The sequence below is a fragment of the Haliotis rubra genome, unplaced genomic scaffold (genome assembly GCF_003918875.1).
Source record: "Haliotis rubra isolate DU_JTF1 unplaced genomic scaffold, ASM391887v1 Scf5, whole genome shotgun sequence".
NCBI lineage: Eukaryota > Metazoa > Mollusca > Gastropoda > Lepetellida > Haliotidae > Haliotis > Haliotis rubra.
Window position 1 is genome coordinate 1,251,061 of NW_025767190.1, and position 17,421 is coordinate 1,268,481.

Sequence of the window (17,421 nt, forward strand, 5' to 3'; positions counted from 1 at the left end):
TCTTCGATTTTTACCACTTCCATGAATCCAATGAGGAGATTTAGAAACATTTAACTAAGTTTAGGACAAGATCAGGTTTAATATTGATGAAAAAATTACTTGAGTACTTACTGTCTTTATCAAAGGGAGGCAACTCCTTGAGGCCACTCTCTGGACTTAATGTCTCAACAAACACATACCACGGATTCTCGTTATCCGCAATTTCATGAATCTGAAACACACAACCAAATCGTATGCAAAAAGCTACACCTGTAACATTAACAGTTTTTACAGAAAGACTTATCAAAACAGTTCAGGGACACATTATTATTATAATCGAAACCAGGTCTTCTGCATGACCGTCAAATGCTTTAACCACTTGACTACCCCACTGCCCAAGAAAAGATGAGACTACACACAGAGATTGCCTAGAATGTTTAGACATAAGATGATGGAGATTTGGCAACACAACACTGTATGCTTCCAACATTTTATACTTACTGATTTCTGGATTTCTGTGTCAATGTCTAGAATGGTTGGTCTGAATGTCTGATTCTGCCGTGAATGAAAAGGCCATGGCCGTATCTGTTTCACTGGATATTTCTGAAAACATGAGTAATACCCAAAAATATTCAGTAAGTCCTCTACATGAACTGCAGTAACAGTGTTTAAAAACATCATCAAAGAAAATCTCATAACTGCTTATACTAATCAAACATTAGTGAACTAAGTTTCATACATGAAGGCAGAAAGAATGTGGTGAAACATACCAGGTTGTCTCCTAATATTTCCAGGAATTCCTCTAAGGTTGCATTTTTCTTCACCTTGAAGTTCCTACAAAAAAAATATATTTCCATGACATCAATAGGAAACAACATGCTATAACTGCTACGTTTTATAGACATATGGCAACTTAAAACTAAAGAATACCTTATAAAACTATGTATTAAGCACAGTCTAGACAGAAACTGCATATTCTTACCAGATATTCTTATTTGAATCATGATTTCAAGCAAAGCTGGAGAGTGATTTTGATAAAGTTGATCACTTGATGTCTCCACATTGTATCCATCTCACTCACCGAACATTGACTTTCTCAATGTCAAAGAGATCATTTCCTTGATGTCCACAGAAGCTGTCTTCCAACAAAACTTGGACATTCATGTACAGGTGGGCCTCTGTCCTCTCCTTTCGCTTCTGAGCATCTAACCTCCTGCAACATACCAGCTCCATCCTTATACACACACTCAAGACTAAAACAGTACACTCAAAACAGCCACAGTAGAGCCATGACTACACATACACAAGGCTATAATAACCCATAAAAATACACATGTACTGAGACACTTCGAAAATGCAGATTATAAATCAACAACAAGACATGGTCATCAATATCCCCTGCCAGTGTTCTGTTCCTATTTGGTTCCTGAAAACACATAACACATTTCCCTATCTATAATGTTTTCTGAGAAAATTTGTCCCCATTGGGGATACCGTGCATTAAGTCAAGAAACACATGACAAGGGCTAAAACTCTGTAACAAATTGTAACCTGGTTTCAAACTCCATCAAGGCATTCATGTCCTGAAAACACATACCAAATTTGGGTTCCCTATCTATAACGGTTTTTGAGAAAATCTGCTGTCCCCATCATCTCGGACAGACGGACAGAGCTCAAACCTATATCGCCCTCCCACTTCATGGTGGGGGATAATAATAGAGACCATGAAGATGACCCACTTCCAGAGAAACAGTGTCTTGTCCTCCCCTCTGCTTGCTATATTCATGTCACTGATACCTACATGCTGTAGAAAGTCATGTTGGAACAGCTGTTGATGACATCGACAAAGACATTGGTTGAAGCACAGTCTAAAACATCTGCTGAAGCATCGTTGGGCTGTCAAACCCCACCTCACTATGAGGAAATCATGTTGGTGTGTATTGTTGCCCAAACCACAGTTCATCGCCATCACACCAGCACAATGTTTGTCACAGATGCTACACTTTACTCAAGCTCTTCCATCAGATAATAACAGTAAGAGATCACAGCCTTCCTGTACAAACCAGCAGGTTTTATACAGTAACAATGCAGCCTTGATGTCGGGTGACATTGTGCCATGATGTTGCCAGTGTAGGAACATCAGTAACTCAGTCTTGAGACTTGTAAGCTTTGGATGTAAGCTTATTAAGTGAACAGACTATTAAAAAACAGCCAAACACATTTGGAACTTAACAGGAAAGAAGCAGTCCTCCAGGTGTGCATGGCAGGTAAGTTCAACTATTGTTGGTCAGGATGTTCATGCCTGCTGCTGATTGGTCAATCAGACAACCAACTGTTGAAGGGTTATACCTTGAACATTGGCTACATCACCATACCCAAAGCTTGTCTCCTTGATACATGTTAGTTCAATGACAGCATCGGAACAGTGTTGTGGCTATTTTTGTGTTCTGATATTGGATATGCACAGAATTCATTGTTCACCACCATCCATGCTCAGAGTCTTGGACAAAAATATGCTTGTGACAATCATAGAGTGTCACAAACAGTAACCGATTTCAATCTGAAGTTTCGGAGAAGATAACATGTTTACCTCAAAACATGTCATTCTCATCCAGATTTTCTAACTATGAATCCTCCCCTTAAAAAATCTGAACTTTTCTGTTTCAAAACCTGTAGGAATTTGTTTTTGAAGCCTAAAAATTTCCTGAATATTTGATATTGAGAAAGCTGAGCTGGACGAGAATGCACATCATACATAATTTTACTGACACACAAAACCTTCAGTTCTTGCGAATCATCCTTGGGGGTGCTATTTACCTGTAGATGCATGGTTAACAACACGAACTGTCAAATGATTTAAAAATAGCAAAGATTACTTGAAATACTTATCAGCAACTGCATATTTGACCTCCATACCTTTCCTCTGCTAATCTGTTCTTGAGGGTTTCTGGGATGTCTACTTCAATAACTGGCTGTAATATCTCACCTGCAAAAGAATAAAATATTAAATTCATACACACAAGAAAACTGAAAACAATATTGCTGTAGGACAGTAAACCAAATGTTATTATGAAGAAATAGGTCACATAATTGCAATTCCAATTAATTTGTTTAAATACTCTTGGAATAAGTCAATAACCAATGATGTCAGTAAGTAAATGTGCAATGTTCAACTGCTATCCAAACAAGCTGTACTTACTCATACTACTTTCTCGTATATACACCAACATATATGCATTTGTACAGTGTTTGACAGTCATGTCATCGTCCAGACCACCGAAGTTGTGATCTATGGCTTCTTGCTTTGTACACCGAGATACTACATCATCGTCAAACTTGCACCACTGAAACAGTCAGGAATAAGAACTGCCTGAAATTGACATCAAACTTAATAAATTACATATAAGATATGTCACCCAGACTTTCATGAAAATACTTTGTTCCTACCCTTTTAAACTATTACTTTATGGTGATAACTAGTCTATGGATATTTGTTAATACGCCTTGATTGACCTTTATAAATGATCTTGTCAAAGTAGAATACAGCAATAAATACAGTTTAGGATGTTTCACCATATTTCTTTCAACAAATCACCAAAATAATATCAACGTCCATTCATCATCAAACATATCATACAGTTGAGTGAATATTTCATCCCTATTTATTGTACTCGTAGAAATCTTTATGCTGCATTCAGTAAAACAAAAGTTTGCTTGTGATACTCACTTTGCCGTCTCCCTTTGAATTGATATATACAACATAATGCCCCCCATGGTTATCCCCGCTATGTACAAGCACTGCATGTAAGATGTAGTTGGCCGGAGTCTTCTCCTTCTTCTGTAGGTACTCATCCAGGTTCAACCGCTCTGGGAACTCAAACCTGAAACACCAACATTCTCATAACCAAAACTTGAAAATATCCTGCACTGTGAACTTACGCTGCTCAACTACTGAAGCAGATGCACATGGTTTTCAGAGACTGACATGGTGATATCTATCTTTCTTGGCTCTCATAACCAAAACTTGAAAATATCCTGCACTGTGAACTTACGCTGCTCAACTACTGAAGCAGATGCACATGGTTTTCAGAGACTGACATGGTGATATCTATCTTTCTTGGCTCTCATAACCAAAACTTGAAAATACCCTGCACTGTGAACTTACGCTGCTCAACTACTGAAGCAGATGCACATGGTTTTCAGAGACTGACATGGTGATATCTATCTTTCTTGGCTCTCATAACCAAAACTTGAAAATACCCTGCACTGTGAACTTACGCTGCTCAACTACTGAAGCAGATGCACATGGTTTTCAGAGACTGACATGGTGATATCTATCTTTCTTGGCTCTCATAACCAAAACTTGAAAATACCCTGCACTGTGAACTTACGCTGCTCAACTACTGAAGCAGATGCACATGGTTTTCAGAGACTGACATGGTGATATCTATCTTTCTTGGCTCTCATAACCAAAACTTGAAAATACCCTGCACTGTGAACTTACGCTGCTCAACTACTGAAGCAGATGCACATGGTTTTCAGAGACTGACATGGTGATATCTATCTTTCTTGGCTCTCATAACCAAAACTTGAAAATACCCTGCACTGTGAACTTACGCTGCTCAACTACTGAAGCAGATGCACATGATTCTATTTCATGATATTTATAGAAACCACTGATTTTCCACAAGTCCAATGTCAACTGATGATAGTTGAACTCACTGATGTATCAAGGCATGTACAGTTGAGAAACAAGGAGAGATACGTATCCATAGTGTGAACAGGTGAAACTCACCTGTCATTGATTTTGATGTTGGCATCTGTGATAGGGTCATACATGAATCTCATTAGGTGTAAGTGTAGGACAGGTGGATACTGTAAGAAGACAACTCCCTTCTCTGATTCCTGAAACAGACAAATCCAACTGGTGTATGTTCTGCATGCAGTACGGTGCTATAACACACTTATCTAAGTGTGTGGAAAAACTGACTATAGGACATTGGGGACCAAATGGAATCTGGACGTGGCATGGTGGGATGTGATAGTGAAGCATGTGACACCTGTAATTACCTGTAGACCATACTCCCCAGCATCGTACTTGTTGTCTCCGTCCAGCGTCTCAACTGTGATGTATTCCTTGAATGACTCATGAACTGAAACAGGATGTGCAATGATCTGTTATCATTGACCAATTTAGGAAACAAACAATATATGTAGGTTTAACACACTAGTCTCACACTACATTTTGTAAAACCATTGAAGGGGACATATCAGTTATTTCCACTTAACAAAAAATCAGATTATTTCTCAGAATTTGGGTAATACACAGTCCTGATCTAGCAACTCTGTAACATTAACACTTTGAACTATCACATTTCAGCTCACTTACCATTCTTCTTGCCCTTGACATTGAGTTGAATATCAAAGAAGGTCTCAGTCTTCTGAGATCCATACTCTACATGTTTACACTTGATGTATGACTGAAAGGCAACAGGGGATATCACATGAAGTCAAATGTCTCAGACACAATGAAAAATAAGTAGGTTCACATACAAACTTGATTCAATATTTAAAAAAGGAAAATATCAACTGAAGATTATAATATGGGATCAGTAGCCTAAATATATATGTAACACTAGGTTTTCAGGGGATAATAGTCATCCAATTTATCAGGCCATAACACCAATATCAGACCATAGTAAAAATATCATATCACAGTGACCATAATATACAACTATCAGAGCAGAGATCCAATATGAAACAATGGTGCTAATATCAAACAATAGAGACATCATGATATAGTGCAAATATATGCTCCCCAGGGAGTTGAGACTGATAATACGATGTGCCATTGAGACTGACATCCAATGATTGAGGGGAAAAAAACCTGTGCCTTGAGCATGCACTAGTTGCATGGATATGTGCACTATATAAATATCCTATAATAATAATAACAAGAAGACAAAGTCATCAATATCCCCGCAATGGCAAAATACTCTTCATGATTATGTCTACGAGTTATGATTATGTCAGATATTTAGGTGTGTATATAGAAAAGTGGAAGGAGAGTATTGAAAAGTTTTTAAAGTTCTGCTCCAGTAAGGAACACTATCACCAATTTTAGGCTAAGTCAAACTTGTTGCCATGGAAACGCCAAAATATTTTATTCAGAATTCCAAAACTAACAAAAGGCACCAGTACACCGCCAGACCAATCTATGTGCCAAGTTTGGTGAAGAAATAGTGAACAGTTTTAGAGTTCTGCTCCAGGAAAGGTCACAACCACCAATTTCAGGTTAAGTCGAACTTGTTGCGATGTATACGCCAAAAATATTTTATTCAGAAATCCAAAACTACCAAAAGGCACCAGTACACCACCAGCTCTATGTATGTGCCAAGTTTGGTGAAGAAACATTGAACGGTTTTAGAGTTCAGCTCCAGAAAAGAGCACTACCACCAATTTCAGGTTAAGTCAAACTTGTTGCCATGGAAACGCCAAAAATATTTTATGCAGAATTCCAAAACTACCAAAAGGCACCAGTACACCACCAGATCTATCTATGTGCCAAGTTTGGTGAAGAAATATTAACGGTTTTAGAGTTCTGCTCCGGAAAAGAGCACTACCACTAATTTTAGTCAAAGTCGAAATTGTTGCCATGGAAATGCCAAAAATATTTTATTCAGAATTCCAAACTACCAAAAGGCACCAGTACACCACCAGATCCATGTATGTGCCAAGTTTGGTGAAGACATATTGAACGGTTTTAGAGTTCTGCTCTGGAAAAGACAAATGTGCACGGATGGACGCACACACGGACAGAGTCCATTTTAATACCCCCCGCAAAACGCGTTGCGAGGGATAATAAAAAAATATATATCTATATCAGATTGATTCTGATGAAAGAATAAACAGGCAGTTGACAACAGTTGTCAGTAAGGTGACATAATCCCCACCACAAATTATCAAATCAAACTTAAAAAGTAATGAAAGTGAAGGTCGTAGTTTAAGATGAAGTTAAATGTCAACAAAAACATGACCAGTCAACCTCTCTTGATATCTTGCTCTGTAGCTGTTCAAACACACAAATATTTTCAAGACTCACTTTGACCTTGACATGAATGTCATGGTGTATGAAATATGCAAAAAATAGTAATAAAGAAATTGCTTATCAAAAAACATTCAAGAGAAGTCTTGAAAGTCTATGAAGAAAATCCAGTGAACCGTTCTTGAGATATCTTGCTGACAATCTTAACATACTGAAATCTTATGTGAAAAAATAATATGAAGGTCACCAAAATCGACTGCCCCCTGCGCCTTCCCTACATGAAGCTTGGTGTCAAATATGATGAAAATCCAGTGAATGGTTCTTGAGGTATCTCGCTGACAAGCTTAACATGCAGGTTAACAACCTGAAATCTTCAAAGTGTTGCTGTGACATTGAAAATTATGTGAAGGTCACCAAAATCAACTGGGCCCTGTGCAACTTCCCTAGATGAAGCTTGGTGTCAAATATGAAGAAAATCCAGTGAACAGTTCTTGAGATATCTCACTGACAAGGGTAAAACGTTAAAGTCCTCTTGTGACCTTGAAATGAAGGTCAAGGTCACCAAACTTGCATACTGAACCTAGAAACCAAGTATGAAAATACTGTGATGAACCTTTGTACCAAGTATGAAAATAATACTAATGCCTAGTTCTTAAGATATTCCAATTTATACACTAAACGAATAATAAGTCATGGTTCAAATGCATACAGGAAATAAATATGCTACCAGAATTAGGCTTCACATTTTGTACCCATGTGCGGAATCAAACAGGGTCTTCAGCATGACAAGTGAACGGTTTAACCACTAGGCTACCTCATCGCCCCTCTACAAAAAAAGACATGAAGGCAATTAAGCAAATATAACACTCACCCAAATGATTTCGTAAGTTTCTTTGTTCCTACTGGTTTATCACTGAACTGCAGCTCATAAAAGACCCTCTGGAGTGCTAGGGGGACACTTTTTGAACCATCATCACTCTCAGTGGGCATCATGTACACAGCCTGAAGTAGAAACAAGTGTTGTAAGTCTTAAGTTGCCATGTGAGCAGGGATCTGTGTTGTTGGTAGCAAGCATCAGAACCCTAGCTTAACAGTCTGCACAGTGCAATCACAATTCTTAGAGTTCTTGTTGATCTCCACGTAATAAAATACTTTTAAACATGGATTGGGATCCTAAAGTCTCTCAATAGTTCCTGTGATAACTTCCTTTCCTTCAATGATTCTAATTGTGGATGTTTCCCAATCAGATGTATATATGTATCACTGGCAAGTGCAGAGATGTGCGTTTATTCAGTAAGGGGGCCACCGGCCCTTTATACACATACATGTCAGAAGGATTCAAGACATGACATGAAGCGCCATAAAGTGGCGGAATGGACATAGAGGTATAATTGTACAGAGATGTGAACACAAGATCAGCAGGATGCAAAGTATTTCATACTTTTTTTCATAGCTAAAAATATATATTTAGCAAGGTTGTTCATATCAATCTTAACAGTAGGGCTAGCTTGTTTTCAGAAGGATATACATGGTAAAAACGTGGTATGAGAGATGTTCTCAGATCGTCATAGAAGGACATTCAAGGCAAAAATGGTATTCTGATTCGATCATAGGAATAACACACAAGGGACACAACCGTTCGTTGCGTGCAAGATTTAAACGTCTTCCATGTTCAATCATTAACATATGATTTGAACAGCGAAATCTACAAAGGGCAATACAATATACCTTCACATTTACAGCACTAATGAAATATTCTTCTGACACAGTCATTTTTATCTGTCTGAAAATCTAGTTTAGTATATTTTTCAAGATATGAAGCCCACGTTTGAAGATCAATATCAATACACCTCTGCTTAAATTGTATGAGGAAATTGTTTACATTTGTAATTTGTTGATCAATCCAAACATTACCAAAACCATAGCTGAAGAGAAGTTTCTTAAGCTTCTTCTTTACTGAATAAACACACATCTCTCACTGGCAAGTGCATAGAACAACCCTTCATCACACATAACCAAAAATGTGTGATTGAAGTCTGTGAAGTCGACTTTTTCTATATACTTTTCTGTATGTCATTGTTACACAATTAAAAGCTGACCTTACAAGATAAAACAGATGCTTACTAGATGCCTACTAGACTTGGAAGAGACTATAATTTGGCAGGAATACTTTTGCAGTGATATTGTTTTAGATTGTTGTTTCTCTGATGCCCCATTCAGCTATATTCCATCTATACTACCCATCAAAAGTTTAGACTCACTTAAAACACTCACTATATGTCATGTGGATATATATGGTTACATCGAAGATCAAAATCTCCAATAACTTGGGGAACCAACTACAAGCATTATGCAAATGAATTGCATGAGGATCATGCATTAAATGGAGGAGAAATGTGCAAATATCGTGCATGTGAACTGCTGCATTTTGGTGTAAAGTTTTGTTAGAATTCGCCAATTTCCAAGGAGATGATAAACATAGAGGCATCATTACATTAGCACACATGAACCTATGGTTGAGGATAGCAACATGAAGACACTTACTTTCCTGAGTTTGTTGGTAAAGAAGAGAGTTTGAAGCAGAGAGTTCATGTAGCATGTGGCCCCCTGGTTCTTTAAGCCCACAAAGCCTGTGTGCTTCTTTGAGTCCCAGCTACAACAAAGATAATAACAGTTTTAAATAAATAACATGGCAAAATGAACATCTTAACGAAACAAGCAAATGAGGCAAACTATCATGAAATAAAGGTTGGTACAACATACAATGTAATTTGATACTCCGAAAGAGAGCTTTGTAATTTCAAACACTTAAAAGACAACTTCCAACAAGTGTTTGCCACTAATATGGTAATGTCCCCTGCCGCTAAAGCAGAACGAAATATTTATAACATATTTATAACATATTTACTACTTTTTATATTTTTGTCAGATAAAAGACGCCTGAAATGACTGGTGTCCATATAATCACCCAATGTAGGCTGTCAACATAATTGAAGACATTGGGTACAATGTTTTATGACACATTGCGTTTACTAGCGTTTGAAAAGTGGTTAAAGTGGCGTGGTGACCTTGAAAATGAGGTCAAGGTCACCAAAATCGACTGGTGTCTGTGTAATCCCGCAAAGTAGGCTGTCACCAAATTTGATGACATTGGGTACAATAGTTCATGAGATATCGTGTTAACAAAAGTTGAGAAAGTGGTCAAAGTGACGTGGTGACCTTGAAGATAAGGTCAAGGTCACCAATATCGACAGTTTGTCTGCATAATCCCCCAGTGTAGGATGTCACCAAATTTGAAGACATTGGGTACAATAGTTAACACATAGTTAATACATAATAGTTAATACATTGCGTTAACAAGAGTTTGAAAAGTGTGACCTTGAAAATTAGGTCATGGTCACCAAAATCGACTGGTGTCTGCGTTATCCCCCAATTTAGGCTGTCACCAAATTTGAAGACATTGGGTACAACAGTTCATGAGATATCACGTTAACAAGATGACGTACGTACATACGGACGGACGGACAGATGCTGCTGAATACAGAGTTCCTCGTGCCGCGTTACGGCAGGGGACAACAATGCAGAGTCACTTTTCATATAACCTAATCAATACCTCTTAGGTATCCAGTACACATACATGTAATTGAATGGTTTGGCTAAATACCATGCTACAAGATATCTAATAAATAAACAATTTAGGTCAGCACCCACAGGTGAACCATGCATGGAACATCACTGCTTACAAAAGCTATTGTTGTAACATGGCAAAGACTCACCTGACTCCATGTGGGGCATCAGCAATGACATGAACTTCCAGATTGACCTTATCATCCTTCACAAAACCTTTGTCAGGGTCCAGCAGCTCCTGCAGCCACCAACACCATCATCAGTATGGGCATTATCAACAGAATTCACATTACCACATAACAATGTCAAGATACTCACATTACTACACATGTAAAAAACACTTGTGAGGCGACATGTTATGTTTTTCCTAATTTTCTTTCATGAAATCATAAGGTATAATCATTCTCTTCCCACAGATGTTACTTGTCATATCTTCCTAAGAACCTCTGTTCTAATACGGCCATATTTCCCGGTTCTCGTAAAATCCCCTAGCGGCAAAAGATCGCAACACGAATTATGTCCCTTCTTTCTATCCAATCAGAACACGTGTTACATCGACTTAGATCCAACTTGACTAACACAAGCAAATGTGGGGCCACAAATATCCCCCATCTGCCGGGGAATTGTGTTTATGTTACACACAAGACGTTTAATGGTTAGCTTGTCCGTTGTCAACAAGGGCGATGGAGACGCCACTGATCCGCCATGACATGACTGAGTTCTGTCTAGAAGAAACGTTTGTGCATCGCGCAGGGGAAGAAATTTAGTTTTCTCGAAGCATACGGAAATTACCGAGTCCTTGCTAATGATCACTTTTGAAACAACGTCGCTGATTGCACAACTAAATCTGATTGCCTCCAATCACGAGTCTTGAACGCTCACACCATGAAAGGGCCTAATTCGAACTGAGGTTACGTAGGAAGATATGACAGGAGTAACCTCTGTGGGAAGAGAATGAAGGTATAATATGCAGGGAGAAACTCTCAAAACTATTACAGGTACCCTTTGGACAAGTGGAAATGACTAATCTTTTCCACATTTATACTTCATAATTTTTTTAGAAGTGATGAAGGCATTCAAATTCTTTGCCCTGACTATATAAACAGACTTACCGCCCATGATATAAAATGGCTAAAGCCCCAGTCATTCTCTTTGCAATAGAATAAATGTTGAATTTCTGAAAGATAAATAGCATTGATTATTCACTAAAGCCAAGAATAAAACAGCTGCAGTCTAGTTTCTAGGTCAAAGCTAAATGATAAAACACATAAGAAAACATTACTGATCAATACTATTTTACCATAAAGTATCTTAAAATCACCATGAAGATGTTTTAGCATTAGCTACTAAGTAAAACCAGCTTCAGAGTGTATAGCATCTTAAGTCTTACAAGAAATGCCATGTAAGTCTGGCTCAAGACATAGGCCCAAGACATAGGCATTCAATCAAATTGTATGGATCCAAGCAAGCAGCACCAACACTTATACTTGTCAATACAGAGAAAGATGTTCTGTTCCTCCCTCTGAACACTCAGGACTGACTGACTGAGTTTGGATTTACGCCGCTTTTAGCAATATTCCAGCAACATCACGGCGGGGGACACCAGAAATGGGCTTCACACATTGTACCTATGTGGCGATTCAAACCCCGGGTCTTCGGCGTGACGAGCCAACGCTTTAACCACTAGGCTACCCCACCACCCCTGAACACTCAGGAACACATCTAATCCTTACAAAGGTTTATTCTGAAGTCTTCTGTTGCAATATAATATTCTAGGGCTGTGCATTGGCTAACAAATTGTATTGAAATATATTGCCATTTAGGTACCTGTATTGCAATATATTGGGAGCTATAGCATTTGTCAGCGAGTGACACAGATTGTACATGCATATTTTTTACATACTAAGGCCCCCCAAAATACATATTATAATTCTGATAACAGCAATTATGTTGCCTAGTTAGTGATACTATTTTTCTACAATTTATAGTATGTAGGGTATGCCATTTTGCAAATTAAATTACCAACTATAGCATAATTGTGAATGAAAGTCTGTTTAGAGTTTAACATAAACCACGGAGATACTCACTAAACTTCCTATACGTTTTTACCCAATATACCAAATCTCAGAAAATGTTATTGCAATACATATTGCTTGAAATGTGTATTGCGGTATACCGGAAGTACTGTGTAGTTCTAAAATAGTCCGACAGATCATTCATACCAGGCACCAATTTCGAGTTTATATCTATACCAATCAAGTTGTTTAAATTTGGCTTTGGAGTTCAACATTATAAGTGAGAGTAACTCTGCTAAGTTAATGATGAGAGTGGGTAATACCGGTAACTTTACATTACATCAGCAATGTTGCAACCATTTAGTCACGACAGTGATGAAAGAGGGAGAAGGTGACGTCACTTTTGAAATGAAACTTTGATAGCTAATGGACCCAGTTAAAATAGACCAGAGATATAACACACACCAGACAACCAAGGACGCAAGCAATACTGCGAGTTATAGAACTTACTTCTGGTGAAAGGCTCCCCATCAGGCCTCTGTGAGAGGATCCTCAACTCAGCCATAGCATGACATGACCAGGATCTGAAGGGAAGAAACATGGCTGCAATGGCAATACAACTCACATAGACCATACATTGATAAAAGATCAACCGGAAAGAAGTATGTATTACATGCAATAATGAAGGCAGCCACATGGTTAAAACCATGTACCAAACCAATACTTTTGGCATCAAGCCCTCACTAAACATGTACCATGAACTAACTCAAACTCAGCAAGTTAGGTGACAACCAAATTAGTATTCAAGTCTGGTTAAAATTCAATGCATTACATTAGAAACAGGGCTCTTTGCAGATAACATGTCAATTCTGGTTTGGAAAAGTCCAGTGCCCCGAGCTAACCAAATGAGAGATATTTGCCTTACTACAGGACTCGTCAAACCAAAAAGTCACATGCCCCATTAGCTGCAATAGGCTTTTGCTATATATGCCACAGGGCAATTACTAATTTCTTCACGAGTGTCTGATTAATCAGCTTTGATTGAGGAAATGCATCCCAAAATGGCATCACGTTTTTTTAATTAACTACACAAACACATAATTTAAATCCTGTGATTTAGTTGTAAACATAAACTATCCATGCACTTCAAAATAAATGACCAATGCCAGTGACCTTGACCTTTCATAAAGGTCTCTCAAAACCTTATGACATATGCCAAATTCATCCTACTAAGGTGAACACTTCTTGTACTGGGGTAGAATAGGTCTTCAGCAATCCATGCTTGCCACAAAAGGCGACTATGCTTGTCGTAAGAGGCGACTAACAGGATCGGGTGGTCAGGCTCACTGACTTGGTTCACACATGTCATCGGTTCCCAATCGCGTAGATCGATGCTCATGCTGTTGATCACTAGTTTGTCTGGTCCAGACTCGATTATTTACAGACCGCTGCCATATAGCTGGAATATTGCTGAATGCGGCAAAAACTAAACTCACTCACTCACTTGTGCTGTTGTGAACATGATATATTTATAAAGGTTTGGCATAAGACTGATGTTATCAGTCGCATGTATTGAGGATCATTCCCAAGGAATATCTGATCATATGAACCAAGTATTGTGTCTCCAGGTGGAATTCATGTAACAAAATAATAATAATATCTGATTATCATTAACTGTCATACTAATTGTCAATTTCACTAAACATCTGCAGGAGAGAAATTTAGAGAAAATGGCAAAAATTCTTTACAAGTCACCTTCACTGTGACCATGAACTTCTATGTAGGTCACTCTTAACTACTCAGTATATCAAGGTTCATCAATCTACAGTAAATGATGATTATGCGAGCTATTGCTTCAACATAATTTTCAAAAGGATGGTGATGTTGACATGACAAAATGCTTCTCAGTGCTATAAACTTGATCCACATGATATAGTATCCTTGAAATATCCAAGCTTTCCATGTTTTCATAAATAGACGTCATAAACAGAAGATTACTTACGAAGATTCTGTGTCCCCATTACACTGTAGAAAGAAACCAAGGCTTTTCTGGCGCTCTGCATTTGTGTTATTGCGAGGCATTGCCATTATCTTCCTGTTAAGAATAGAAATAAAAAAGTCATTAAAAGTTTTTTGTTGTTGTTATCATTATTAGATGGGAAATATACATATTTACATATGATATCCAGTTATCAATCACCATACTGCAGGTGCTGGGTCCACAACCCGTGTTATTCCTAATATGGAATGTTGGAGTGGTAATATACCATATTTTTTAAAGCATAATTACTACACTTATGTCCAATTGCTAGTTTGTGCATAGTGCCTGGTCAAAAACTGTGCCACATTGCATCTGGTGAATGAACAAGAGCCAGTAAATTTTGCCCATCACTAAACAGGGTGATTTGCCATTTCAATTGTATTTATGATGCTAAGAATTGTATCATATACAGAGATATTTCACTGTGTGCACTTGTATTGTAAACTAAGCAACAAACACATTTGTTTTATATCAATGATTCAATCAATTTCCATAAGCTAAAAAATATTGGCAGTTCTCAGGGAAGTGACAACCAATTCCAAAACTACTACAGTACTCTGATGAGTACTTTGCATTATGTGGGTTATACACTGTCACAGTGTTTGGTAAAGCTGAACCTATGGAACTGGGTCATCGGATACTGTGTGTGTGTATCAGAGAGGAGCATGCCGTTTTACAAATGATTTTGCCTAAACTAGAATACACAATTACTATTGAATGGAACTGTGACTACAATATATTACAAGTGTGAATTCCAAATATATACAGCAAAGACTTCTCATAGCCATCTGTACTGATTTATGCAAGTCATTATAATCCTTAAAATAGGACTGGTTTGTACAATGCAGAATTGTGCATGTTCTATTTCCGATTATGTAAAGATGCATCTCTTGGTCAAACAATTGCTTTTATGGGCGCCATTGATTACCCGTAGTTGAACAGAATACCCAATTTTATTGTGAGGGACGACAGTATAGAAAAAGTTTCAGGAAAGATATGTAACAACCTTAAAGAAGAAAACAGCCCTACTTTCTAAAATAGAACTGATTACAAATTATTTCATTAGTGAACATAAACAAATCATAGTGTTGATTTAGTTACATACTCAATATAATTGATCAGTTGCTAAAGCGCTTTCCGGCAAGAGGAATAACTATAACGTCATGAAAAACCTATATTTATTGATGATATCTATTCGTCAGACCTTAACAATCAATTAATTGATCATGGTAACTACCTTCTAACAATAAAACAGATTCTTTATACTGCTATGTTCTTTATCATGCCATCCCGCTGATTGAGTATCAACTAATCTGTGGTCAATGTGCCTTGCGGATTTGATTGATCATGGCTTTTCTATGCAAGTTCTCTAATAATATAGAAAAGCAACTCCTTTGTGTGTGCATGCACCTGCATACTATACTTTAAAAGAAATGTAAGTTAATTTAATAATTTAGATATTTTAAGACCAAAATCTACTGAAACATCTGCTGAATGACAAGTTTGGGCTAATACATTAGAAAGAGTTTTTTACAGATTGTACTTACCATGGTAAGTTTCTAACCATGCATGAAGGACTGAGGGCGGTGTCTTTCAGCTTACTGATGTTTTCAACTGTGTATCTGAATGTAGTCTCCGCTCGACTTTCATCTGAAACAAACAGCAACGTTGACTATGTGTGTTTAACCCTTATCCCACCAAGCTTTCTTCATATCCATTACCGCCAAGTGGGACTGTGAGGACCGGTCACCCCCTTTTGAATTATATCTAAGGACCTGACAGGATATTACGTTCTTCTTCACTATTAGAACAGTCACTGCTGTCACCAACACTTTCTTCAAAGGGAGGTTCGAACTCTGAATCTGATCCACTGCCATCATCATCTGCAGCAGCAGAAGAGGTTGATGTGTGTTGACATGAGGCTTGTTGTGACAAGAAATGATTGAAGCCAGTAGACAAATGGTGGGTTATTCTTTATTAGTTGATCGTAAGCTGTATGATCTGTTGATTGTCGGGTTGAGCCGTTTGATGTTGATTGCCTCTAAGAGTTCTCTTATCCCATGGCCTACCTATGGGATCATATCTCTCCCCAATCATCAGCGAGATCTACATGACAGAACTCGAAGACAAGGCCCTTCTCACCTCACCCGTCACACCAATATGCTGTTTCCGGAAAGTTTAGACAACACAGAAAGACCCCACCACCTTGCTTCAACACAAAACCCTCCTGTAAGAACTTAGGGACAAAATGAGATAGGTTCACAAGCACAAGCAGCTCACAGTTCCCCATCCTAGATCACCCTACGCCCGAGCCACCATCAAGGTCCACAAAGACCCCATCAAAGCCCGTGTCCTAGTCTGTTCCAGAAACACGGTCCATTACAATACCACCAAGCATCTCGACCGCCTTCTCGCCCCTCTAGGTAAAATAGCTAAATCTCGGACTCCAACGAATTCTGCAACAAGATCAGCACCATCACCCAGCTAGGCAAAATAATGAGTTATCATGTGGTTGATCTATTCACCAATGTACCAAGAGACGAAGCCCTAGCCATCATTAGAAGAAAAGTTGAAGACATCCGCGCTAAACCTAAACACCCATCTCACAGTAGAAAGCATCATCCGCCTCATCCATTCATGTATAAGTTAGTTCAACATACTTCACCCAGTCTGATAAAATCTACCAATAAACCCATGGTCTACCTATGGGATCA

The 17,421-nt window shown here is 38.1% G+C and overlaps 1 protein-coding gene across 1 annotated transcript in view; it reads right to left on the reverse strand.

The window, feature by feature from the left end:
• Positions 1-17,421, reverse strand: part of LOC124291753 (ubiquitin carboxyl-terminal hydrolase 7-like) — a 43,152-nt gene that overhangs the window by 6,247 nt on the left and 19,484 nt on the right. Inside the window, exons 3-20 of the mRNA XM_046728826.1 lie at positions 16,255-16,357; positions 14,669-14,761; positions 13,177-13,250; positions 11,764-11,828; positions 10,801-10,889; positions 9,569-9,677; positions 7,896-8,026; positions 7,592-7,604; positions 5,369-5,459; positions 5,050-5,132; positions 4,775-4,884; positions 3,707-3,860; positions 3,179-3,323; positions 2,896-2,965; positions 1,061-1,192; positions 750-813; positions 481-582; positions 112-211 (exon numbers count right to left, since the gene is read on the reverse strand). Of these exons, the coding sequence (XP_046584782.1) occupies positions 112-211; positions 481-582; positions 750-813; positions 1,061-1,192; positions 2,896-2,965; positions 3,179-3,323; positions 3,707-3,860; positions 4,775-4,884; positions 5,050-5,132; positions 5,369-5,459; positions 7,592-7,604; positions 7,896-8,026; positions 9,569-9,677; positions 10,801-10,889; positions 11,764-11,828; positions 13,177-13,250; positions 14,669-14,761; positions 16,255-16,357 (1,728 nt within the window). The remainder of the gene's footprint in view (positions 1-111; positions 212-480; positions 583-749; positions 814-1,060; positions 1,193-2,895; positions 2,966-3,178; positions 3,324-3,706; positions 3,861-4,774; positions 4,885-5,049; positions 5,133-5,368; positions 5,460-7,591; positions 7,605-7,895; positions 8,027-9,568; positions 9,678-10,800; positions 10,890-11,763; positions 11,829-13,176; positions 13,251-14,668; positions 14,762-16,254; positions 16,358-17,421) is intronic.